At 47.8% G+C, this 24,730-nt stretch overlaps 1 protein-coding gene and 1 long non-coding RNA gene across 3 annotated transcripts in view; one reads left to right on the top strand and one right to left on the bottom strand.

The window, feature by feature from the left end:
- Positions 1-21,723, top strand: part of KLHL6 (kelch like family member 6) — a 63,718-nt gene extending 41,995 nt beyond the window's left edge. Inside the window, exons 3-7 of the mRNA XM_002716495.6 lie at positions 6,367-6,816; positions 13,521-13,758; positions 15,754-15,956; positions 18,162-18,375; positions 20,258-21,723. Coding sequence (XP_002716541.4) covers positions 6,367-6,816; positions 13,521-13,758; positions 15,754-15,956; positions 18,162-18,375; positions 20,258-20,559 — 1,407 coding nt within the window. The 3' untranslated portion in view covers positions 20,560-21,723. The remainder of the gene's footprint in view (positions 1-6,366; positions 6,817-13,520; positions 13,759-15,753; positions 15,957-18,161; positions 18,376-20,257) is intronic.
- LOC103350467 (uncharacterized) overlaps positions 9,941-24,730 on the bottom strand; it is a 63,479-nt gene continuing 48,689 nt past the window's right edge. For both annotated transcript variants that reach the window (XR_016233187.1, XR_016233184.1), the window contains exon 5: positions 9,941-11,266. This is a non-coding gene — a long non-coding RNA (uncharacterized LOC103350467). The remainder of the gene's footprint in view (positions 11,267-24,730) is intronic.

Below are 24,730 nucleotides of genomic sequence, written 5' to 3'. Positions count from 1 at the left end.
GCCATTGGGTTGTGGAAAGATATTCCAGGCAGAGAGAACTTAAGCTTTCAGCCTTCTCTACCCTCAACTCCACATCTGACAGTTCTGGCTTTTCACACACACACACACACACACACACACCCCACATCCTGAGCATCAACCATGTTCCAGATACAAAGCATTCCGTTTAATCTTAACAATCATGTTATTCCTGGCCACCACCTTGCCCCTAGGCTGAATTACTGAGCTCCAGCCGTGCCAATCATCCCTTGAATGTGTGACCCCCCATGCATCTACTACTGTTAGGCTACTAGTCTGCTGGGGCCACCACTATCTCCTCTGGAAACTCAGGGGTTGTTTGTTGCCTGCAACTTGACCAAGCTTGCCCATGCTTGGTCTCCTCTCTCCAATTCCACTTTTGAAGTCAGTCTCCTTCTGTAGTTGACTTAGTCCCCTGCACCTGCTCCACCTTAGAGAGTGGATCCTTTGTAGGTCTTAGCTGCTTTTCCTGCCCACTCCACATAGCTTGCATGGACCAGCAGACCTCAAAGCCAAGTCTAGTGCAAGGCCTGAGAGGAGGGAGCAGGTGAGGACAGAGCTTCTCCATACTAGGCAACAGAGGGGGACATAGTTATTTTTTTTTTTTAAGATTTATTTATTTATTTATTTGAAAGTCAGAGTTACACATAGAGAGGAGAGGCAGAGAGAGAGAGAGAGAGGTCTTCCATCTGCTGGTTTACTCCCCAGTTGACCGCAACGGCTGGAGCTGTGCTGATCCGAAGCCAGGAGCCAGGAGCCTCCTCCAGGTCTCCCACACGGGTGCAGAGTCCCAAGGACTTGGGCCATCTTCTACTGTTTTCCCAGGCCATAGTGGAGAGCTAGATCGGAAATGGAGCAGCTGGGACTTGAACCGGCACCCATATGGGATGCTGGCACTGCAGGCAGTGGTTTTACCTGCCGACCTGGGAAAGGAACATATTTCTATGGGATTGATCCTGGTGCTTTGCATGGAAGAGAAGAGGAAAGGTTTAGATGGAAGATCAGGATCAGTAATAATTTACATTCTAAATAGGAAGACTCCTTCAAAACACCAATACAAAACTCAAAGAAGAGCTTTACTTTTAGTATCTATTGCCTGAGAAGGAAAGCAAAAAAAAAAAAAAAAAAAAGTTTTACAATGTATTCAGACATACTTTGCAATAAATTTGAATTTTATTAATCACATCAATTCACCCTTCATGCACACTGATTTGTTTGACTCAAGATAAGAATACCAGTGTCTTTGTGAACCTTTGCAGTAACCCCAAGGCCGCTTAGGGATGTGTGGTCAAGAGAATTGCTGATTTGGACTCAAATAGACCTTCAGTTGTTGTAGAGTGGGTTGGCAAGAACCTCGAGGGAGAAGTGTAATCAAATGGGTGGTGTCTCTGTGGGACCCAGACTCTGGACAGTGTGAAGGGGAAGCAGAGGAGGGGCAGTGAAGATGGGGAGCAGGGGGTGTGTTCCCTTTGAGGCAGACACTTCTCATGGGAGCAGCAGCCAAGTCTCAAGCGGTTTCTTTGATTATATTTTTAGTTTCCCTGTTCAAGAGTCAGGTGCCTGGCTGTAACCTTTTGCTCACATGTCCCCCTGAACAGGAAGCTGGCTGTCTGTTGCTATTATCTGTCATCTCCTGGCTTTAATAAACAAGTTCATGTGTCACTGGGACAGGCTGAGGCAGAAAACTTACCCTAAAGTCTTGAAATCTTGAATGTGAAGAAGCAAAAAAAAATGTGAAAGGAAATGATTTCTTATTCCCATGATTGCCCTGCTCATCAGCATTTTCCCAGTCATTGGTCAAGATCATGAGGCCTCTCTGACATCTCATGGCCAGAAAGTATTTATGGAGGCATATTTGAGGGGAACTTGGGCAGCTTGGAGACCCCTAACCACCCTGGGCTCACAAGGCCACTTCAGATTCCACTGGCGTTTTGCTAGCTCTCCAATGTAGCCAGTTACAAAGGCCACAGGATGCTGCATGAGAAGAGTTAACTGGCCGTGATTTGGGGTGTCATCTCGACCACCTACTACCTGTGTGACCTGGAGCAATGCACTGAACTCTGTTTCTTCCTCTATACAAATGGCTGCACTAATAATACCTTCCTTTTGTTACTTGTTCAATAAAATATGTCCACTAAAATGTAAAATGTATTTGTTAAATGAAGTATTGAATAGGAAAGTATCTAGCACAGATCTTGGTAAGTACTAGGTATTTGATACATATTTCCTTCCTCTGTCTCTCCTTTTACCAGACTTGGTAAAGGCTAGAGGCTAGAGACTGCTAGGGAAAAACGAAAGTGATTTAGAGCTTGCCTTTGAGACACTTTCTGGGTAGATCATGATATAAGGCAGAAATATCATAGGTGCTACACAAATGGGCAAGGGGCCCGAGTGTTGGGGAATTGGAGACCCCATCTAGAAAGAAGTGGTTTGGGGAAAGAACTTCATGGATAGACGACATTTCTCTACTTCCTTTCCATTCCCCTCCTTTCCAGAGGTGAGGACGGTCCCATCGTCTGCTCAGGACTCTACTTGCTGGCTCTCTTGATCACCTCTCCCCCCTCCATTGGCTTTGTCCTCAGATGGGTGGACACCAGGGAGCAACTCACAGTGCCTCCTGAAAACTCAACTCCCAGAAAAATGCCATACACGCAAACAAATGTTTGCATACAGTTGTAGGTGTTCACAGATGCCGTTGAATCCTTCCATGGGTCCCAGATTTAATAACTTTGAATGAAGAAAACATCCCTATGTAGGACAAGTGGTGGCCTTGCAGTTCTTCTCCAGGTACACTTAGAATGGGACTTCTCAGTTGAAGATAGGGTGAGTATCCTGAGTCTTTTCTCAGAAAGGTGGGCTCTGGAGTCAAACTTGTCTGGGTAAGAAGGGTGGGGTTTAACAGGTAGTGGTGCAGGAGCAAGCCATGCAGGCAAAGGAGATGGCTGGAGCACAGAAAGACTCTGTAACTGGGAAGCCCAGGGAAGGTTTGCAGAAGGTGAGGAGGGGACTGACTGACTTTGGCTGGGGTTCCATTGGTGAAGGTGCTACCAGATGCTGACTGGGAAACAGTGCTCAGGTTTGATGGGGAAGAGTAGGGCTCTCTTTGGTTTCAGGCAGTGGACTCACTAGACTTTGAGACTTATCACAGTTGTGACTATGCTCTGTGTGATTATGTGATTGGTGTCTGCCTCCCCTACTGTCCTGGACACGGTGCTTCCTTCTGCTCACCTCCGTACCCCAGTACTGCTTTGCTCAGTGCATATGCAGTGCATGAATGGGTGGATGAGTGGATGAATTAATGGTGTGAGAGTAGAGAGAGATGTTTGGACAATGTTTCTATCAAATGTGAGCTTTGGTGCTTGATGTGATTCTCTTCCAAGGTTTCATTTTTTTGCTCATCAGTTGTCATCAAACAGGGATGAAACAGACATTGTGTGGGTCAGTCATTCCTGTGCTTAGGCAGATCAGATCATCTGGGCTATCCAGTGAGGTTGTCAAATGGTGTTTGGCACCTGCCACTCCATTGTCCCCTCATCATCTCACTGTTTGACCTGAAGCAGCTTAAAATGATGTAAAATCATGCCTTTTGGAATTAGAGAAAATGATTCAGAGTTTAGCTCTACCTCTCTTTAGCGACGAGCCTCTTAGAAAATCACTCCTCTGAACCTGGTTTCCTCATCTACAGAATAGAAATGATCACAAAGATCTACTTCATAGCACTGTCGTGACAACTGGATAACTCTTAGGATCAGTAAAAAGGGTCTGGCATAGAGTAGGTACCCTTTAGTTTACCTTTTATGTTTCATTTTGTATTTTCTCATTTTGTACTTTAAAATCACAAGAAAGCAGTCCTTGTATATATTTTCCTCTGATTTCAAATGTTCATTTTCAGTATAGAAAATTTGGTCTATGCAGAGAAGTCTAAAATAATTAATAACATTATCTTACCAACATTATCATTTTATGTGTTACTTCTAGTATTTTCTCTATACATGAGAAATTTATTGATTTTAAGTAGATAGTTGCCATTCAGAACAGGAGAAGCTACAAAAAGGTGGGCAGTGAACACTAATTCTCCCTCCTTTCCCTGCCCTAGCCACAGGTTCCTCTTTCCTGGGTCTTAGGGACCCTCCCAGAGATAGTCTAAGGATTTCAGGACATCCAATTAATGTTCACATTGTCTCCTACACAAATGCTAGTATGGCCATGGTGTTTTGTGCTGGAGGCTACCCTTAAGTGAGTTTTCTTTTAGCTCTCGTAGATGTTTCCATGGGACAAGGCCAGATAGGGCTGTGGTGACAGGTTCTGAGAGTTCAGCAAGGCTTGGTCTCTGGTGCATATTTTTACTCTTTGAACTGAAAATCTTGCAAACAACTAAACAGGTGTTCAGATTCTCAGTCTCAACCGTTTCCACAGTTGCTCAAGCGAGGAACAGAGCTGCAGGCAGTTGGGGCCACAGACAGGGTGGTCACAGACAGAATTCAGGTTCCCTCAACTTTGCATTGACCCCTAGGGCCATGTTTTCTAAACTGACGATTGGAAAGTGTGGTCTGACATGGAAAGACTATTTTGCAATTGAGATTGACCCAAAAAGTCAGACATGTGTGCCCCCTAGAATGTTCTGGACTGAAGGCCAAGGCCCAAGTCAAACTGGTCCACTCTAAGATCAATCCTGTCCCAGCCTCCACTCTCAGGACCACAGCCTAGCTCTCCCCCACCCCCCAGCTGCTATCACAGAACTTCCCCTCTGCATATCAGGTTTCTATCTGGTTAGCTTTGCTCCATCCATGCTGTCACCAGCACATACTTTCAGACTGGTGTGAAGGTCCTGCCCCCATAGCCTCTCTGCCTCTGCCTTCTGTTTATTGATCAACCCATGCACACTGAGGACTTGACCCTATAAGGAGCCCAGTGGACACAGAGGGAATAAAGGAGGGTGGATTCATTCAAAGCAATTTGGTTCAGCAATTAAGACACTGGTTAAGAAAGCTGCATTCCGTATGGAGGTACCTGGTTTCCAGTCCTGGCTCTGTTATCAACTGCAACTTTCTGATAACAGGAGGCAGTAGGTGATGACTCAAGTAGCTGGGTTCCTGCCATCCACATGGATGACAAGACTGAGTTCCTGGCTGCAGGCTTCAGCCTGGCCTAGTCCTGGCAATTGTTGGCATTTAGAGAGTGAATCAGTGGTTGGAGCTCTCTGTTCATCTCTTTCTGCCTCTGGATAATTTAAAAAAAAAAAAAAAAAAGCTAATCTCCAGAGAATAGAGAATAAACTGATCCATTTGAGACACCTCATCTGTAAAATGGGTATTAAATAATATAATGAATATAACACTACCTTGTCATCTATAAGGTGTCACACAAGCATAAGAGTCTTAGGTTGTTTTTTTTTTTTTAATTTATTTGAAAGGCAGAATTACGGGGCGGGGGGGGAGAACGAAGGAAGGAAGAGAGAGAGAGAGAGGGAGAGAGAGAGAGAAGGAGACAGAGAGAAATATCAATCTTCCAGCTGCTGGTTCCAAATGGTTACAACAATCAGGGCTTGATTAGACCAAAGTCAAGGGCCAGGAATTCCATCCAGGCTCTCACGTGGGTGGCAAGGGTTCAGACAATTTGACTATCTTCCACTGCTTTCCCAGGTGCATTAACAGGGACTCAAACCATTGCCAATATGGGATGCTGGCACTGAGGGTGGCGGCTTAATCTGCTATGCCACAGCACTGGACCCTAGAATCTTATGTTCTTTTAAAAAATTTTTATTTATTTACTTGAAAAAGAGGGAGGTGAGAGGGAGAAGGAGAGAGAGAGAGAGAGAGAGAGAGAGAGAGAGAGAGAGAGAATCTCTTCCATCCGTTGGTTCACTCCCCAAATGACTGTTATAGCCAGAGTTGGGTCGGGCTGAAGCCAGTAGTCAGGAGCTTCATCAGGGTCTCCCATGCTGTTGCAGGGACCCAAGCACTTGGGCATCTTCTGCTGCTTTCGCATTAGCAGGGAGCTAGATCGGAAGTGGAGCAGCTGGTTCTCCCGTATGCCACAGCGCCGGCCCTCCACAAACTTTTTGAAGTACTCTTGTATTTCCTGTTAATTGATGATTAAGTCCAGAGGCTTGCTAATATACATTGAGCAGATTTTTAAATTCAGTACATCATAAGCAGTTTTCCATGTCATTTGGTCTCCTTCTATATCACTTTTAATGATTATAGAGCTATGGACTGTATACATATATAAGCATGTATTTGGCTGGTGCCCTATTGTTGGACATTTAGATAGTTTCTGATTTGTTGCTATTGAACAACTCACTGACAGCCATCCCTGTGGACTGATCATTTTCCCAACTTCTGTTAGTTCCTGCGGATGGTGGATGCCTGCGCCAGTTTCCTCACAGAAGCCTTGAACCCAGAAAACTGTGTTGGCATACTGAGGCTGGCCGACACACACTCCTTGGACAGTCTGAAGAAGCAGGTTCAGAGTTACATCATTCAAAACTTTGTGCAGATCCTGAACTCTGAGGAGTTCCTTGAACTTCCGGTGGACACTCTGCACCACATCTTGAAGAGTGACGATCTGTACGTGACGGAAGAGGCGCAGGTGTTTGAGACTGTGATGAGCTGGGTCCGGCACAAGCAGTCAGAACGACTCTGCCTGCTCCCCTATGTCCTGGAGAATGTGCGCTTGCCGCTCCTGGACCCCTGGTACTTTGTGGAGACTGTGGAAGCAGATGCTCTCATCAGGCAGTGCCCAGAGGTCTTCCCGCTGCTCCAGGAAGCCAGAATGTACCATCTTTCTGGCAATGAGGTAAGTCCAAGGTGAGGCTGTGTATTTAGCCAGTGCAGCCAGGGACTCACAGATACAAGGAAGCTGGGTCACCTACTCTTAGGACTTTAAGTAGTTTGAGCAATTTCAGGAGCCCTGCATTCTTGATTTCTAAATTGGGGAAGATACTACATTTCCAGACAAACATTGAGAGGATTAGGCAAGCGTCATGCCTGGCCCAAACTTCCTCCTTCCCACGCGTAAGGGCAGGGCATTGATGAGGGGCCAACACACAAGCAGACAGGGAGGTGTCTGTCCAGTCACCATTTCACAGGGGTGCTGCTCTCCTGGTTTTCCCTCTCCAGTGAAGCCTTGTATGTCTTAGGTCTACTCTGACATTTCACCTTGGTTCACTCTCATCACCTCCTTCTTGAATTTCTGAAGGTTTCTCAGATCACATCTCCCAGCCCCTAGTCTAGCCTCCCTCTCATTCATTCACTAAGTGGGTAATCTAAACCTTAAGTCTGGAGTGGATGCTAGGCTAAGTGGTTAGGATACCTGCGTCCCATATGGACTACCTGGGTTAAATGCCTATCTCTGGCTCCTATCTCCAGCTTCCTGCTAATGCGTACCCTGATGGCTCAAGTAGTTGGGTTCTTGCCACCCAAGTCGGAGACCTGAATTGTAATCTTGGCTCCAGGCTTTGGTCTTTCTCAATCCCAGCTGTCTCTGTCATTTGGGGAGTGAACCAGCAGATGGGAGATCATCTGCCTATCTCTCTACCTCTCCAATCAGTCAATCTGTCAATCAAATAAGCATTTCCTGTAAAAAAAAAAAAAATAAAACTGGGTTTGACCACCCCTCTCTTGGGCTTACCATCAGTTTGTGCACATGCGCACCAACATGTGTACAAGGAGGTCACCATACACTGGTTCTGGGATACCTACCAAGACCTGTTCATTAAGTCAGTGGTAGAAACGGCCACGGTGGCTCAGGAAGTGTCTGTTACGGCTCCTCAGGAGCCTCTTCCTTTTTCAGTGTGTTCTTTTCTGGTTCCCCGTTTTCCTTAGCTCCATCACTCTGCAAACATACCCGTAAATGTTTGGTTGAATTTGCTAGAGTCTAGCATTTTATTTATGAGAAAGGTTTTAACTGAAAATTGTATTTCTTTAATACTACTCAGGTTATCTATTTCTTCTACAGTAAGTTTTGGTAGCTTGAATCTTTTGAAGAATTTTTCCATTTCATATAGATTGATGAATAAAGTTGTTCACACAACTCTCATTATCCATTTAATTTCTGTGGAATCTATAATGATGTGATATCAGATATTAGTGATTTGTGTGTCCTCTTTTTTTCCTGATCAATTTGGTTAGAGGTTTATTAATTTTATTGATTTTCCTCAAATAACCAAATTTTCTTCTGTTGCTTTTCTGTTTTCTATTCCATCTATTTCTGCCCTGATTTTGATTATATTCCTTCTTCTGCTTACACTGGGTTTAATTTGCCCTTCTTTCTCTGATGTCGTAAGGTAAAAACTGAGGTCCTTGATTTGAGACCATTTTTTTCTGACATTGGCCTTAGTGTTATAAATTTCTCTTTACAAATTACTATAACAACACCCATATGCTTTCTTTAAAAAAAAGATTTATTTTATTTATTTGAAATACAGAGTTACAGAGAGAGGTAGACACTGAGAGAGAGAGGTCCCCCATCTGCTGGTTCACTCCCCAGATGGCCGCAACGGCCGGAGCTGCGCCGATCTGAAGCCAGGAGCCAGGAGCTTCTTCCAGGCCTCCCACATGGATGCAGGGGTCCAAGGACTTGGGCCATCTTCCACTGTCTTCCCAGACCACAGCAGAGAGCTGGATCGGAAGAGGAGCAGCTGGGACTAGGGCCAGCACCCAAATGGGATGCCGGCGCTTCAGGCCAGGGCCTCAACCGCTGCGCCACAGCACCAGCCCCCCCCCCCCAATATATTTTCATATGCTGTGCTTTCATTTGTCACAAATAATCCTAAGCACACACTAACTCTATGCCAGGATATGTATCAGGCACTGCAAAACAGTCTCTGCCTTATTAAGCTTTGGTCTGTTAGAGAAGATGGGGCATTTAGTAAATAATGGGCGAAGTGTTGACTGATGGGAGAGCCCAGGCAACCACTTGGGTCCTATCCCAGGCTGGATATGTGGGTCCCGGGAGACAGCTCAGCACTGGGTCTCATAGCCTGGATATGATGGCAAACAGGTGTATCTCTGCCACAGCTTTCAGCCCAAAGCTAGTCTTTGTTTCTTATTTCCTGAAATGCAGATGATAAAGGCTTTCCTCTGATATCAAAGGCCCCTGCCTTGTCTTCTACAACACTTGTATGGTGAAATATTTTCACTTCTTTTTGTATTTGCAAGGTTCTAGAGATAGGGTGGGGTGGCTTAGGAGAAAGAATTCTGATATCTGAAAAATCTATTTGTGGAAACCCAGGATTGGAGTCAGGTGGACCTAAGTTTTTATTTCCAGTGCAGTGTGAACTTGGGCAAGTCACTTGGCTACCTTGAGGCTCAGTCCTGATCTATCTCATAGAGGTAACAAAGGCAGCTAACTAAAAGAGTGGTTGAGAATTAAACAGGCAATGCATGAAATGCACTAAGCACAGTGTCTGGGACCTGGTCAGTGACCCACAAGTGGAAACTGCCGCCATTCTCACTGAGCTTCTTTATGGGTGCCTGGTCTTCCAAAATAAAGCATTTTCTTTCTCTGGGGCTAAAACCTCTCTTTTTACCATGCCCCATGTTTTTGTTGCCTTCTTTCCCCAAATCTTACTGAAGGCATTTTCTCATTTCCATTTTGTAATCTGGGCAACTGAACCAACCAACCACCATGAGCTCCTCACTGGGGTCTCATTGCCAGTTGCTTCCCTGAGACTCCAGTCCACTCACGGTTTGAATGACCTTGGTTTACTCCAGATGACAGCAGTGTAAGCCTGGTGGCTACTTTTCTCCCCTTGACCTTGATTTCCCAAAGGTTGGTCCTTCTTGCCCATTGGCCAAGTTGATGGCAAAGTATGGACATTTTAGGATCCTAAAAGCCAACGTCAGTCTGCATTTGTTGAGGAGTGGCTGGCCCCCTCAGTAAAGGGGGCCTTTACTGGAAGAGCTCTTAAAAAAAAAGATAAAAAGATGTATTTATTTTATTTGAAAAACAGAGCTACAGAGAGAGAGGGAGAGATAGAGGCTGAGAGATCACTCCTCAAATGCCCGCAACGGCTGGAGTCAGGAGGCAGGAGCTTCTTCCAGGTCTCCCTTGTGGTGGCAGGGGCCCAAGGACTTGGCCCTTCTTACTGGAAGAGTTCTTTTGGGGCAGAGGAAAGTTACTCCTTCATTTTCTTTCCTCCTTAATTCCATGTTGGTTTATACCAAAGGTTGCTCTTCTGTGCGTGGTGTGGGGAGAGTGGTGCAGACGCTCCATTCCTGACAGCCTTGTTAAAGCAATACGGTACTTTCTCTCTGGTCCTTTAGTATAGGCCTGTGGACAATGAGCTGACAGTAAACAACCATCCATTCTGGTTTTTTGTTTTTTTTGTTTTTTTTTTTTTTTTGACAGGTAGAGTTATAGACAGTGAGAGAGAGAGACAGAGAGAAAGGTCTTCCTTCTGTTGGTTCACCCTCCAAATGGCTGCTACGGCCGGTGCTGCGCCAATCCGAAGCCAGGAGCCAGGTGCTTCTCCTGGTCTCCCATGGGGTGCAGGGCCCAAGTACTTGGGCCATCCTCCACTGCACTCCCTGGCCACAGCAGAGAGCTGGCCTGGAAAAGGGGCAACCGGGACAGAATCCGGCGCCCCGACCGGGACTAGAACCCGGTGTGCCGGTGCCACAGGCGGAGGATTAGCCCATTGAGCCGCGGCGCTGGCCTCCACCCTGTTTTTTAACAATCTGAGAATGAACTGGTTAGGCCTGATGGTTGCATGCAAATACTTGGCACACATTGGCAAACATTTCCCTACGAATGCGACAGACTTACATAGCTCTGACTTCAGAGTCATGCCTGTGGGGTTAGTATTTTGCCAATATAGCTGATCTTACAATTTGGCAGCAATGCCACCTCTCGGGGTGCTGTGCTTCTGAGTTATGGGCAGGTCTCAATCCCTTCATCCTATCAGCTAGGAAATTGTATTAGTTGCCAATTACTGTGCAACAAATTACCCCTGCAGTTAGTAGTTTACAACCAAGGTGCCTTATCTCATAGGCTCTGAGTGTCAGGAATCTAGGAGTGGTTTAGCTGGGTGGTCCTGGCTCAGGGTCTCTTAGGAAGTTGCAGTCAAGCTGTTGGCTGGGGCTCAATCATCTCAAAGCTCACCTGGGATTGAAGGATTTACTTGTAAGCTCACTCACAGGACGGTTGGCAGGGACTGGTTTCTTGCTGCCTCTCGGCTGGAGGTCTCAGTTTCCTGCCACGTGGACATCTCCATCAGAAGCTGGCTTTCTCCAAAGGACATGATCTAAAATAGACCAAGGAAGGAACCAAGATGGAAGCTGTAGTGACGTTTATAGCCTAATTTCGGAAGTGATGTGCCATCATGTCTACTGGAATCTAGGGGTCATAGAGACCAATTCTGGAACATATTGGAAAGAACTATGCAGGGTATAAAGACCAGGAAGCAGGGATTACTGGGGGCCTTCATGGAGTTTGGGCTCGAGGGACCTGCATTGCCTGGCTTGCTCATTCATTGATTTACTCATCACTCATTTATGAAACCAACCTCCATGGAAGCCCACAAGCTCTAAGCACTGTTTTTGGTGCTGAGGGTCCATTGAGGCAAAAGGGCTGCTCCTGCCATCGGGGAGTTTCCAGTAAATTAGAGAGGATTAGGAAAAGTGCTGTGATGGAGAAATGCAGGGTTATGGAACACATGTAGAGAGGCAGGGGTGACTTCCTGGAGAAAGGGACAAAGTGACGATGTACATAATTTCTACTGGCTTAAAATGTGAGTGGACTGGGGAGAGATCACTGGGAGATCAGGCAGCAGGCAGGAGCCCAGGAATTTCCAGCATCAGAAAGCCATCTTGCACAGGTCAGGCCTGCAGAAAAAGATGCCAGTCCCAGCGTTCCGAATGGAACACTTCAGAGAGGAAGCAGATGTTGGGTTCAGAAGGGAATCACTTCCGGGGCGAGAGCTGTTCTCAGAGCACTGCCGCACCAGACCAAAATCCCCTCAGAAAGAGGACCAGACTGGTGCTGGAGGTTGTGCCCCTGCCGTGGGGAGGGAAGATTGAGGGACAGACACCAGGGCTGATCGACAGCCTAAGAGAGAAAATGCAGCCAAGGAAAGTTTGTCTGAGGCACTGACTTATGCCTCAGCTCCTGTCCTGCCCACTGTGTGCTCTCACTGTGCCTCCAAGTTCCTGGGAGCAGTGCCCCCACCTTGACCCCAGCTAGCCTTTCTGCTGTCAGTGTCCCCACACTCAGCCCACTGCCTAGAATTTGTCCTGCCCACACAAACCCACTCTTTTCTGATGACAAGGAAGGCAGAGTCTTGCCACAGACTTTAGGGCCTTCCAGAATACAGGCTGGAAAATTTATAGCAGCTGGCCCTTTGGTGCTGAAAAACAAACACAAGAACAAAGGCTGTGGAAAAGTCAAGTGCGGGCCTTGACGGGTCTGATTACTTGTGGCCATTAGTTGGATTCACCACTTGAGGTCCCAGTCTTTGTTGCTGTCACCTGTTTGTCATCAACTGTGGACAAAGTCAAGAGTTCCATAGTCAGTGCTAGGTCAGCCTGACCTTGTAGGACTGCTTTGGCCACCTGGCAAAGGAGCGCTGCCTCTGCCACCCATCAGTCCACCTCCGGAACCTTCCCCATGGAGCCCCAGAGGCCAGGGACTGGGTGGCATCAGGAGGAAGTCAGCTCTTCCTTTTTCGAGTCGTATCAATCAGGCATCTACTGCCGCTCCCAGACACGCCTATCCACTGAGGGCTGCGTTTGCAGGAGTGTTGCCCATCCCCCTCCCTCATGCTCTCTTGAGTGCTCCCAAGGCCCTGATGGCATGGAAATGATGACAAGCCTTTTCCAGAGGTTGTGTTGTCTCTTTAAGGTTATGGCCATAGTTGATGAAATCTGATGTGTTGACTTCCATACCTCTGTCTCTTTAGCCAAGTTCCAACACCTGTGGGGTTGATTTCTTCACTTGTTCAAGGCACTGACGCGTTGGTACTGGAACCAGGCCTCGATCTTCCTGGCCACATCCTGTTCCCTCCTGGTCTTTCCCCCTAAGCCTCTGAAAGCTGTGTGGGGTCACTGTCTAAGACCTCTTTGCCAGAAGAAGCCTGGCAGTGAGCATAATCTGAGCCATCTTCAAGAAGTTGAAAGCAGAGGAGAATAGGAAGTAGCTGGAAGTGAAATTCCAGGGTTTTCCTTTCAGACCAGACAGGAAGGGAGAGGCAGGAAGTGCGTTTGAGGGTAAATAGACCCCGGGCTTCTTAAGATAGAAACAAAACAACAAGTAACGCTTGTTGAGTACCTGTTATGCGCCCTACATATATCATCCTGTTTAATGTTAACAGCAAACCTATGAGGTCACCACCACTGAAATCCCCATTATACAGATCAGGACGCAGAGGCTCTAGGAGGTGAGGTGCCAGGGTCGCCCAGTGGCAGATCGGGAAGTTGGGCCCTGCTCTGTGTGGCTCTGCAGCGGGAACTCTGACCCCGCAGCAGCTCACCGCGCCTGCATGTCCCTCCGCCGCTTTCCAGATCATCTCAGAGCGCACCAAGCCCAGGATGCACGAGTTCCAGTCTGAGGTGTTTATGATCATCGGCGGCTGCACTAAGGACGAGCGGTTTGTGGCGGAGGTGACCTGCCTGGACCCCCTGAGGCGCAGCCGCCTGGAGGTGGCCAAGCTGCCGCTGACCGAGCACGAGCTGGAGAGCGACAATAAGAAGTGGGTGGAGTTTGCGTGTGTGACTTTAAAAAACGAGGTCTACATCTCAGGTAAGCAGAAGCCGTGGGGCTACGGCCAATCCCTGGTAGCACCCTCAGGGTCCGGCGTGCCAGCCAGGCAACCTCTGAGAAGTCCCCGTGTATGCCGCGTTCCAGCGCTGACCGAGTCCGGCTATGGGGCCAGGAGCCCGGCATGCAGATGGTGGCATCGCCCGCTAGGCCGCAACACGGGCTCCCTTCAGTATTCCTTCTCAGTTTCCTAGAACTTTTTCAGATTTACTTTTCTCATTATCTTGATGAATCTAATTATCTAATTATCTTGTCGGATTCTTAAAGTGCTGAAGGCACTGAGCATATGGGTTACCCAGGAGAGTGTTGACATTTGCAAAAATGCATCTTCTTATCCATGCTTAGGCCATGCTGTTCCAGTTAACCAGGTCATGCTTCCTGAGATACAATTATGATTTTTTTTCTTTTTTTAATAGAAGTTGCATACATTTCTTTGAAAGATTATAGTTATTTTATAATTTTTGTCATCACCTAAATGGGGATAATAGCACAATGTTTTGAATAAAGCCTCTGAAAGGTACACAATTCAGAGAAAAATGGCCAAACTATTTAAAGAAATTCACAGGAGAGCAAGCTCGGCCTCTCTCGGAGCCAGGGAAAACCAAGCTGTGACATCGTTTTTCTCCATCAGGCTGTTTAAAACCAGCCAACCAAAATGCCCTCCTGACCCCCGCTGCGGGTGGAGTATGAAGAAAGGCTGATCAGTCCAGCTCTGGAGGATGCGCTGATGGCTACTGTGACAGTTCAGGGTGCTCGTGCCTTTGACCTTGGCTGCCAGCCTGGAGAGACAGCCCCACTGCGGGATGTAGTCGGTGACATCCATCACCCTCCAGCTGAGAAGTCACGCTTTTGCTTTGAGCCACTGGTGGTGCTCCAGGCCGACAGGGAGCCAGTATCACTAAGTTATGAAAAATACCTCATTAAAGTCACCCAGCACGTCAGCTCCCCTTTGCCTTGGTCACTCTCCCTAATCACTACCAAAGTTTATTGAGAGAGTTGCCTTGAAAAATATATTTACCAATTCATTCTCAACTGACCTTTTGTGAGCATCTCACACTTGTATAATAAAAACTACCCTAAAAATAGGACAAGTCCCACTTACACATTTACAGAGATCAGAGATGCGAACCAAGAGAATTTTGTAAGATCCCCTGGTGATGTTTCACGGGGTTGTGACTTTGCTTTTTTGTTTAGATAAATAAGCAATGTGAGAGCTGAAGCTTCTAATTTGCCTGCTGGCCAAGGCCCCACCATCCCTGCCCCCCTTCCTTACTGCTCCTCTGGGCACAAACCCTGGATTCAGTCTCCATCTAACCTTCACCCACTCAAGCTTTTAATTTATTTACTTATTAAGAATTTATTTATTTATTTGAAAGGCAGAATTACAGAGAGAGGGAGAGACAGAGAGAGATCTTTCATCTGCTGGTTCACTCCCTAAATGGCCGCAATGGCCAGGGCTGGACAGACCAAACCCAGGAGCCAGGAGCTTCATCCAGGTCTCCCTTGTGGATACAGGGGGCCCAAGCACTTGGGCTATCTTCAGTTGTTTTCCCAGGAGCATTAGCAGGGAGCTGGATTGGAAATGGAGCAGCCAGGACTTGAACCAGTGCCCATATGGAATGCGGGCACTACAGACAGCAACTTAACCTGCTGCCCCACGGTGCTGGCCCCAACCCACCCAAGCTGACTGGGATCCTGTCTCCCTGAAGCTTTCTTTGGAGCCCACTCACATAGCCGCCCCTTCTCTGAAGTGTGAGGTGGCCCGGGAAACAGCCTGGCCCAACCTCACATGGTGTCTCCCTGTGCCACTGCACTTGCTCTGTGTTCCCCAGGGGACCGCACTCATCTCCAGGGTTTCTCTTGTCTCCCCATAGCAGCAGGCTTGGGACCTCGCACTTCTGGCTGCGTGGGAAACTGTGGGAGAAGCTGTGCTGCCAACACACCTGATGTTTCCTAAATGCTTTGTTTCTCTTGTAGGTGGCAAAGAGACACAGCACGATGTTTGGAAATATAACTCTTCCATCAACAAATGGATTCAGATCGAGTATCTGAACATAGGCCGCTGGAGGCATAAGATGGTGGTGCTGGGTGGCAAGGTGTATGTGATCGGAGGGTTCGACGGCTTGCAGAGGATCAACAACGTGGAGACCTACGACCCCTTCCACAACTGCTGGTCGGAGGTACGGGAGATAACTTCTCTGAGTAACTCTGTCTGTGTTATTACTTCAACAGTTTTATAAAAGGTACAATAGTGCCCCCTCATCCATGGATTCAGTTTCCCTGCTTTGCATTATCCACTGTTAGTCGGGGGCTGAGAATGTGTACCATTAGATATTTTGAGAGAGAGACAGACGGGGGGAGGGGGTGAGATCACATGAGATAACTTTCATGAGGTGAGGGTAGATTGTTATAATTGTTCCAGTTTATGATTAGCTATTGTTAAACTCTTCCTGTGACTAATTCATAAATTAAACTTTGTCACAGGTTTGTCCTAGGGTATTTCAAAAACTTAAAAAAAATTTGAAGTTCAAAAAATGTGTAGAAAAATGGAATGAAAAGGTAAGTTTACTTTGGTGCACAAAAAATTTTGAAATTCATGGAGAGTTTTTTTTTCATAATACTTATTGTCATGAACTTTTTGAAGACCCCTCATTGCATGGATTTCAAATATTTTACAGTAAAAGAAATGTGCTTTAATAAAGATTTATCTATTTGTTTGAAAGTCAGAGTGATAGAGAAAGGAAGAGAAAAACAGAGAGAAACCAGGAGATATTCCATCCACTGGTTCACTTCCCAAATGGCCGCAACAAGCAGGGCTGGGCCAGGCTGAAGCCAGGAGTCTGGAGCTCCATCTGGGTCTCCCACGAGGGTGGCAGGGCCTCTGCTGCTGCTTTCTCAGATGCATTAGTAGGGAGCTGGATTGGAAGTGGAGTAGCCAGGACCAGGACCCGAACTGGCTCTCTGATATGGGATCACCGACAGCGACTTAACCCATTGTGCCACAATCTGGCCCTATACATGTACTTTTTAATTCCATTTCCATGAGCTTTTTGAAGTTTCCTCTTGGTACATTGTACACATATATGGGGTTTGGTGCTATCCACAGTTTCAGGCATTCATGCAACATCTTGGACAGCCTCCCCCGTGGACAGCAGCATCCACTGTACATGCCTGCAGTGGCACTTGGCTTTCTCTGCCCCCACGGAGCACATTTTTGGTGTCTCTGAGTTTCCTTCCTGCTTTCCATCACTCCTGCATTGCTGACCAAGTCACAGCAACAACGAGCTTGCAGGTAGTAAAGGTACCTGCCCTGTGTTGGTCGGAACCGTGGGCTCACCCTGCCCTGAGACGGCGGATCTTTTGTCCTGAATGTCTTGTCCCAGACTCTCTTCCAGATGCCTTCTGTGCTGTTCTCCCCAGATATGTGGGGATCCGTTTACGAAGCCAGAGTTTGTGAAGCCAGAGTCATTCGCTCATATTTAGAAGTTGGCTCTGATTTATTTTCCCATTAACGATGACCCATCCACACACCTGCATGCCAGACTTTCGCAGTGCAGCCTTGGTTATAAATCAGACCCTGGAAGAGGAAAGTGATCTCACCTGGGGTATTTCAAGTTCATTCCCAATTTCAAATTTCCTTTCTCCTGATAAGATCATATGTCAGAGTGTGTTCTAGCTTTGCGGAGGGTAAAACACTGCAATTGTACACATAAGCAGGGGCAGTCCAGTCACTGTGACATCTGGCCAACGCTTGGCAAATGCCCTGAAAAATGCCAAATGAGGAGCTCCTAATATTTCTGGAGGATGTGCCCAAGGTTTTCTCAGATCATTAAGTCCATCACAGAGCTGCTCTGAGAAGTCCTCTTACAGTCCTGGGGCTCGCAGGGTGCAAGCACTGGCATGGCTTGGTCTCCAAATCTGCAGTGTTGCCCCAGAGTGGGAGAGGCCGCCTACCTGTGGCTACCTGCAACCCTTATTCCAGTATTTCTCCCTGGATTTAAGCACTAGGGACAATGAACGGTGGCACATAGCAGGCCTCCAGCAAATTGTGTTTGAAAAAATGAGCATGTGAATGAACATGAGTATGCATGCTTGAAAACTCCCAGCATGCCTGCCTCACCTGTGTAAACACTCACTCCTGCCTGCTCTCTGCTTCCTGAATTCAATACATGCCAACTCTAGTCTGCCTGGAGCCTGGAGGGAGGGTGGGACATGGCTTCATTCTTTCTGTATCTTAAAGGGAGGTCAAGTTCATGAACCTTGTCACTTCAGGCAAAGGATGCCCAGGTTTGTGTCCCATTGGTGTCAGGGCTATGTCCTGTGAGCCCCTGTGGCAATCTGGGTAATGTGACTGACAGCTTCTTCCTGCCCCTATGCCTCTGCAGGCTGCACCCCTCCTTGTCCACGTCAGTTCCTTCGCAGCCACCAGCCATAAGAAGAAGCTCTACGTGATTGGAGGAGGGCCCAATGGGAAACTGGCCACAGACAAGACTCAATGTTATGACCCTTCAACCAATAAGTGGACTCTAAAGACGGCCATGCCGGTGGAGGCTAAATGCATCAATGCAGTGAGTTTCCGGGACCGCATCTACGTTGTTGGTGAGTGAGTGATGGTTTCCTATGTGTCGGAGGCGAGGTCAATCTCCACCTATGCAGTCATGCAGGCAGAGCAGAGAGGGCCCTCCTGGGGTCACCTGTGTTCCTGGGAGATGTGGGCGGGGTAGAAAAGGAAGAGAAGATGGGTTTGGTCTAGACCTTGGTGGAACTACCTTGCAATCCTGGAGGCAGAATCAGCCCACATTTAGTAGGAGACTTCAAAAGGTTTACAGAAAAATGGAATTAAAGGTTAAGTTTGTTTTAGTGCAAAAAAAAAAAAAAAAAGTAAAAATCCATGCACATGGGGACTCCTCGAAAATGTGTATTATGACAAGGCTATGCATGAATTTCATAACATTTTTGCATCAAAGTAACCTTATCTTTTAATTCCATTTTCCCACAAATATCTTGGTGTTCCCTCATACAAAGCGGATTGACAGGGGAGAGTCAGAAGTGGCTATAAGAGCAAGGTTGTGTGGCAGGAGTTAGCAAATGCACAGAAACTGGAACATGCGCATTATAAGAAGTGCCCCCAAATGGTACCAGCATGGTTTTTTACTTTATGTTCATGGGCATTTTGCTCCCCTTACTTGCCCTGGAGGCTCTGAAGAGTTGCATTTAGTTGTGAGGAAAGTCTGGCCAGCCAAACCACAGTTGGCCCATCATTTTTAAGGATGTGGCTCTCCATCCTGACTGCACAGTAGAATCATGTAGGGAGCTTTTAACAAAACCCTGGGTAGGCCAGCCCTGTGGCTCACTAGGCTAATCCTCCGCCTGCGGCGCCGGCACCCCGGGTTCTAGTCCCGGTTGGGGTGCTAGATTCTGCCCTGGTTGCTCCTCTTCCAGTTCAGCTCTCTGCTGTGGCCCGGGAGGGCAGTGGAGGATGGCCCAGGTGCTTGGGCCCTGCACCGCGTGGGAGACCAGGAGGAAGCATCTGGCTCCTGGCTTCGCGCCAGCCGCAATGTGCCGGCCGTAGCGGCCACTTGGGGGGTGAACCAACGGAAGGAAGACCTTTCTCTCTGTCTCTCTCTGTCTCTTTCTCTCTTACTGTCTAACTCTGCCTGTCAAGAAAATAAAAAAATAAAATAAAAAAAAAAAACCCTGGGAAGCTGAGCTTTATCCCAGACCAAGGAAATCGTGATGGGACGGAGGGCACTCAGTGACTGCACACCTGTGTCCTCAAAAAGCTCCAGGTGATGTTCATGTGCAGCCAGGCTCGAGAACCACTGATTCAGGAGATGCCAGACAATAAGTGACTTCAGCGATTGAGAGCTCCTCAGAGAAGGCTTCCTTGAGGCAAAACACGGGCAGCGATCAAGGAAAATATACGGGGCTCCCTTGCTGCAGGTTTCTCGGAACTTTGCTTATTGTCAGCCTCATGCTGGCTTCAAAAGTCTAATCTCCACGTGGGCTGGTGTCCCGGCTCAAGTTCTGGCTGTGAAGAGATGCCACCCCCAGCCCTTGCCTCGGGTGAATGATCTCCACTTGCCGGCCCTCTGCCAGGTGCTTGATGCACATGGGCCTTCTGACTTCATTTCACCACCATGGTCTTGGGGCATATGGTCACAGATCGAAAAAGTGGCAGAGCTGAGATTATAGGCTGGGCCTACCTGAGGCACCAGGTGGAATTTATCCCAGGAAGCTATCTGGGGGTGCATTTGGCAGCTGTGTTCAGCCAGGTGTCCCTTGGGGTGCAGGATCTCAAGGCCACTGCACCAGCAACATGCCATCCCTAGGGGGTCTACTCTGGCATGCTGAGCCCCCAGCCTACTGTTTGTCTTGGCCTGTCTTGGTCTGACCTGGCCAGAGGAGAATTTTAAGGGTTAATGGGGAAGAAAGCCAGAACAATGATGGAGTAACTGCTGTGTCTCCTCTTCCTTTTCAGGAGGGGCCATGAGAGCGCTGTACGCCTACAGCCCCCTGGAAGACAGCTGGTGCCTGGTGACCCAGCTGAGCCATGAGCGGGCCAGCTGCGGCATCGCGCCCTGCAACAACCGGCTCTACATCACCGGGGGGCGGGACGAGAAGAACGAGGTCATTGCCACGGTGCTGTGCTGGGACCCCGAGACCCAGAAGCTGACAGAGGAGTGCGTCCTGCCCCGCGGGGTGTCGCATCACGGCAGTGTCACCATCAGGAAGTCATACACCCACGTCCGGAGGATCGTGCCAGGAGCAGTGTCTGTGTGACCGCAGCAGGGGAGCCTGGAGACCCTGAGCACTCCCTCGGTGCCTCTGAGCCATGCACACTCCTGCTCGGCTGGCGTTTGAGGCCATACATCAAGGGCTGACTGTGGCTCACTATGGCACATCTTGGAGGTCACAGCTTTGGGCCACTGAGACAGCCTGGGATGTTTGAGTGACCTACCTCAGGAGGGAAGGCGAGAAGAAGGCACATACCTACTCTGGCCAGGTTCTATGCCAGGCACTTTTGCCTATTAACTCATTTTACTAGCATAATGACCTGCAGCCTGGATACTATCACTCCTGTTTTGCAGGTGCAGAAACAGTTTCAGAGGCCGAATGACTTGCCCTAGTGAGATAGCAAGTAACTAAGCCAGGCACCTAAAACCCCGGTTTTTCCTTTCCAAAGGTAGTGCCCTCCAGGCCGTGCTACTCATCTCAGAGCAGAAAAAACAAAAACAAGAAAAACCTGGCTCATTTCTTGTTCTGGCAAGTCTTGCTAGAAAACAGGGAAATTCAGGGGGTTCCCTTTCCATTTCTCCCCTCCGCCTCATTTTGAAACCACGGGAAACCCTTTGTGTTGGAGCCTTTTGGGCTCCTGGTCAAGGGCATCTCATCAGTTCTTCCACCTGACAGGTCTGGGGAGACAGGTTCAGGAAGGCCGATTTGCTTGGAGAGAGAGGACAGACTGTGTTCTGTTCTCCACCATTGAAGGCCTCTATTTTTTTTTTTTTTTAATTATTTGAAAGGCAGAGAGACAGAAAGAGCATGCACCCATCTGCTGGTCACTCCCCAAATGCCAGAGATGCCAGGTTGGGCCAGGATGAGCTGAAGCCAGGAGTCGGGAACTCAATCCTAGTTACTTGAGCCATCACTGCTGCCTCCCCGAGACTGCATTAGCGAGAAACTGGAGTCAGGAGCCAGAGCCGAGAACTGAACCCATTGTGGGACATAGGCATCTGAACCACTAGGCCAAATGTCCAGTTTGAAAGCCTATTTTTTTAAAAAATCATCACAGGATGGCCCACTGGGCACTGGAACTGCCAGACAGAACCAACGCAGTCCAGTGTCTCCATGTCCTGCAGTCGCATTGCCATTAGAAAAGAGGTGTCTGGAGACTCAAGACTACTGTGTTTATAGAAAGTAAACTTGTTAATACTGCTGGTCACTGCGGAAGTCTTGATGGATTAATTTCTTCTGTTTAGACAGTGATTTGGGTCCATAGTCCTGAGACCCCACTGACCTGGAACCCAAGATTTTAAGAATCTTTTAAGCCTTTCTATTTGGTTTTTGGATCATCCTGGCTGAATTGTGACCCAAAGGTCAGGGTCCGTCCTTCAGTCTCACAGAAGAGCTTTCCAATGAGCTCACTGGAAATTCATTCTAATCCCTGAGCTGGAGAAACAGGTTGAGAGATCCTGTTTCACACGCGGCAGTTCAACAGCCACAGGGCCAACAACATAGTAACTGCGTTACCCAATGTGCTTTATTTTCATTGCATGATTTAGATCCCCTTTATAGCATTTTATTTCACATCAGGTGTGGCACACTGAGCTCGTCAGGAAGGTATTAGAGTGGATGGATAGCGAATTTCATTTTCCTACAAAAGTGATGATTGGAAGAAGCTAACGATCAAAAGAGATTCTGACAATCGGGTGAGGTTTCTGTTTTCGCTGAGATCCTTGAGGAGAAGTGTAAATGCACGCTGATGTGTGGAAGATTCTGTGTTTTCGGGTCAAGATGACAGTTCTGCTCCCTGCTAAGTAAGATGGGACAATGCAAACCTATTTACGTATTTGTGGAAATGTGGAACACACTATCACTTACTCATGAGCACTAATGAGTGTCAGGAAGCTCTCAGCTGCAACAGTGCATTCTGGTTCAATTCAGCAGACATTCACATTGTGGAGAGGGCCTGAAGGAGACCCTGAATGACAAAGCCCCCTCCAGAGACACTCAGAATGGATAAAGAGGCCACGACTCCATATTCTAGCTTTCCCTTTCTCCAGGTTAGTTAGCAATGTGAAGTTGCAGGGTGGTTTCCAGGCCTCGATCACCTTTCACGGTGTCCCTGCGGGGAGCAGTGTACTCAGGTCAGCTAGTGGCGATGGCGTACCTTGTCTCTTGTATATTGTTCTCGGCCTCAGGAAAACTCAGTCTTATTCCCAAGACTGTTGCAGAGAAAAACTCCCCGAGGAGAACTCCAGTGACACCCTTAGCCCGCCCGTAGAACGTCCCCTCAGACAGCAGTCCTTGTGACGGAGCAGAGAGAGGTCCTTTTCTGAGAGCAACCAGCAAACCTGGAGCCCATGAGCGGGGCGGCCCTACCCTGGGCAGGTGAGGATGAGCATCTCTGAGTTACAAACCCGATTCCAGACGCAGGGCCCACATTTCAGGCCTCGTTCAGAATGCCCAAATGAAGACAAGGGAAGGACTCTTTAGGATTTTGTAGCACTGGATAAGCAGGTGAATTATAAAATCTTAAGTCCCTTGCACTCAGGAAATGCAGGTTCCCATTAGAGGCAGGAGGAAGGAGATCAGTACTCCTGTTAAGGAGAGCTAGAGTTCTGTGCTTGAACCTGCTGGTCTGTAGCTTCTAGTCAAAGAAGTCCTATCATTTTGGAGAAACTTTATAACAGTCATTAGGATTTAAGTTTCTAGGCACTAGCCAGGGCTGGGGGCTCCTAAAATCTAATTTCCATGCCAAGATAAGAAAGAAAAAAAAAAGAACCAAAGTTTGCAGCGCATTAGCTGTTATAACCCACACGGCCGGCCCAGGGGGTGTAATGCAGAGGCGGGGAGCGGGGGGCCCTGGGACTCAGGCAGGGCAGAGAGATGTTCCGGCACAGCAGGCTGGCATGCAGCAGGGCCTGTGAGTGGCTAGTGCACCCCTGCCTGGGAGCCAGAGGCTGGGGTAGAAGGAGGGGGTCAGGGTCTAAGGGTGAGATCTGGAAAACAACATCAAGAGCACTCGGGTTTGTGAGCCGGAGGGGCAGGGGAGATCCAGGGCCAGGCTGTCCAGGTAAGGAAACAAGGAGGAAACCCACTTCCTAGAGCTGAGGCACAAGTCAGAGCAGAACCAGCATCGGACCAGCTTTCTTGCGGCCTCTGAGCTGCCCGGCTGCGTCTCCCCTCCTGCTGGACCCAGGATCTTTGATGGAATAGAAACTGTGGGTGAGGCTCAGGGCCCCAGCTGCCAAGGCTGGTCAGAAACACCCCAGGAGCCAGGCACACCACGGCACCAACAGAAAAATGTCCTCCTCACAGCTTCCATCCCCCGTGGTCTCACTGACTTCAGGAAATGCACGCACACGGTGCCCTTGAACTCCAAGCAAGCCACGTGCTCAGGGAAATACCAATATCATCTCACAGCTGTGGAAGCATAGCTTTGCTATTTATAAAAGTCCTTGAGGTGCTCTTATCAGTGATTTACTTATCCTGCTTGGCTTGGAAAAACAAAAGTGCTCAGCGGAATTTCTAAAGGGGGTAACCCCCGCTGGAAAGTCTTTGATAAAGTCCTCACTTGAGAGTTGCAAGTCATTTTTCCCCTTAATATCTGGGCCATGTATTAGGTCTTCTAGTTTGAAGAGTCAACATTTATGGAAATCCTTATTTTTCTTAAAATATGGTTTCAGTAAAATCTACTTTGACAGGTCGGATTTTTGTATTTGTAGGTTTAGGTAGTCAACACTTGGCAAACAAAACTCTCTAAGTATTTTGATTACGTGAAGTTGTATTTTTGTAAATGATCAAACTAATTTTTTACAGGTAATATTTTATTTATTCAATAAAATATGTCTGGAATAACTAAGAATATGTTGTATATGATTTTTGTATATGATATGTATATAGTTTTTTTGCTTATTTTGGTTCATATGACTAAGTAGTATTTGAATAGAAATTAATTTAGGAGATGGAAATTGGAAACATTTCGTCTGGTTCAGGAGGGCTTAGGTAGGTTTGGAAATCAGATTTGTCAGGTTTGTGTAGAACAGTGAACAGCAGGTTCTTTCCCCTCCCGAAAGCTGCAGGGCCTCTCTTGTCACCAGCCTGATTGCAGACTGTGTGACTTCCATCCTGCTGGCCTCGCCGCTCGTCACAGGATGACTCCTGGTCCGGCCTCTCTGTCCCGCCTCTGCCAGCGCCCCCCTGTGCTGTGCCTCTCCAGCCGCGGCCC

Source organism: Oryctolagus cuniculus, chromosome 4, assembly GCF_051225735.1.
Source record: "Oryctolagus cuniculus isolate XC-2025 breed Fujian yellow rabbit chromosome 4, ASM5122573v1, whole genome shotgun sequence".
In the NCBI taxonomy this organism is placed as follows: Eukaryota; Metazoa; Chordata; class Mammalia; order Lagomorpha; family Leporidae; genus Oryctolagus; species Oryctolagus cuniculus.
This window is presented reverse-complemented; position numbering and strand designations above follow the sequence as displayed.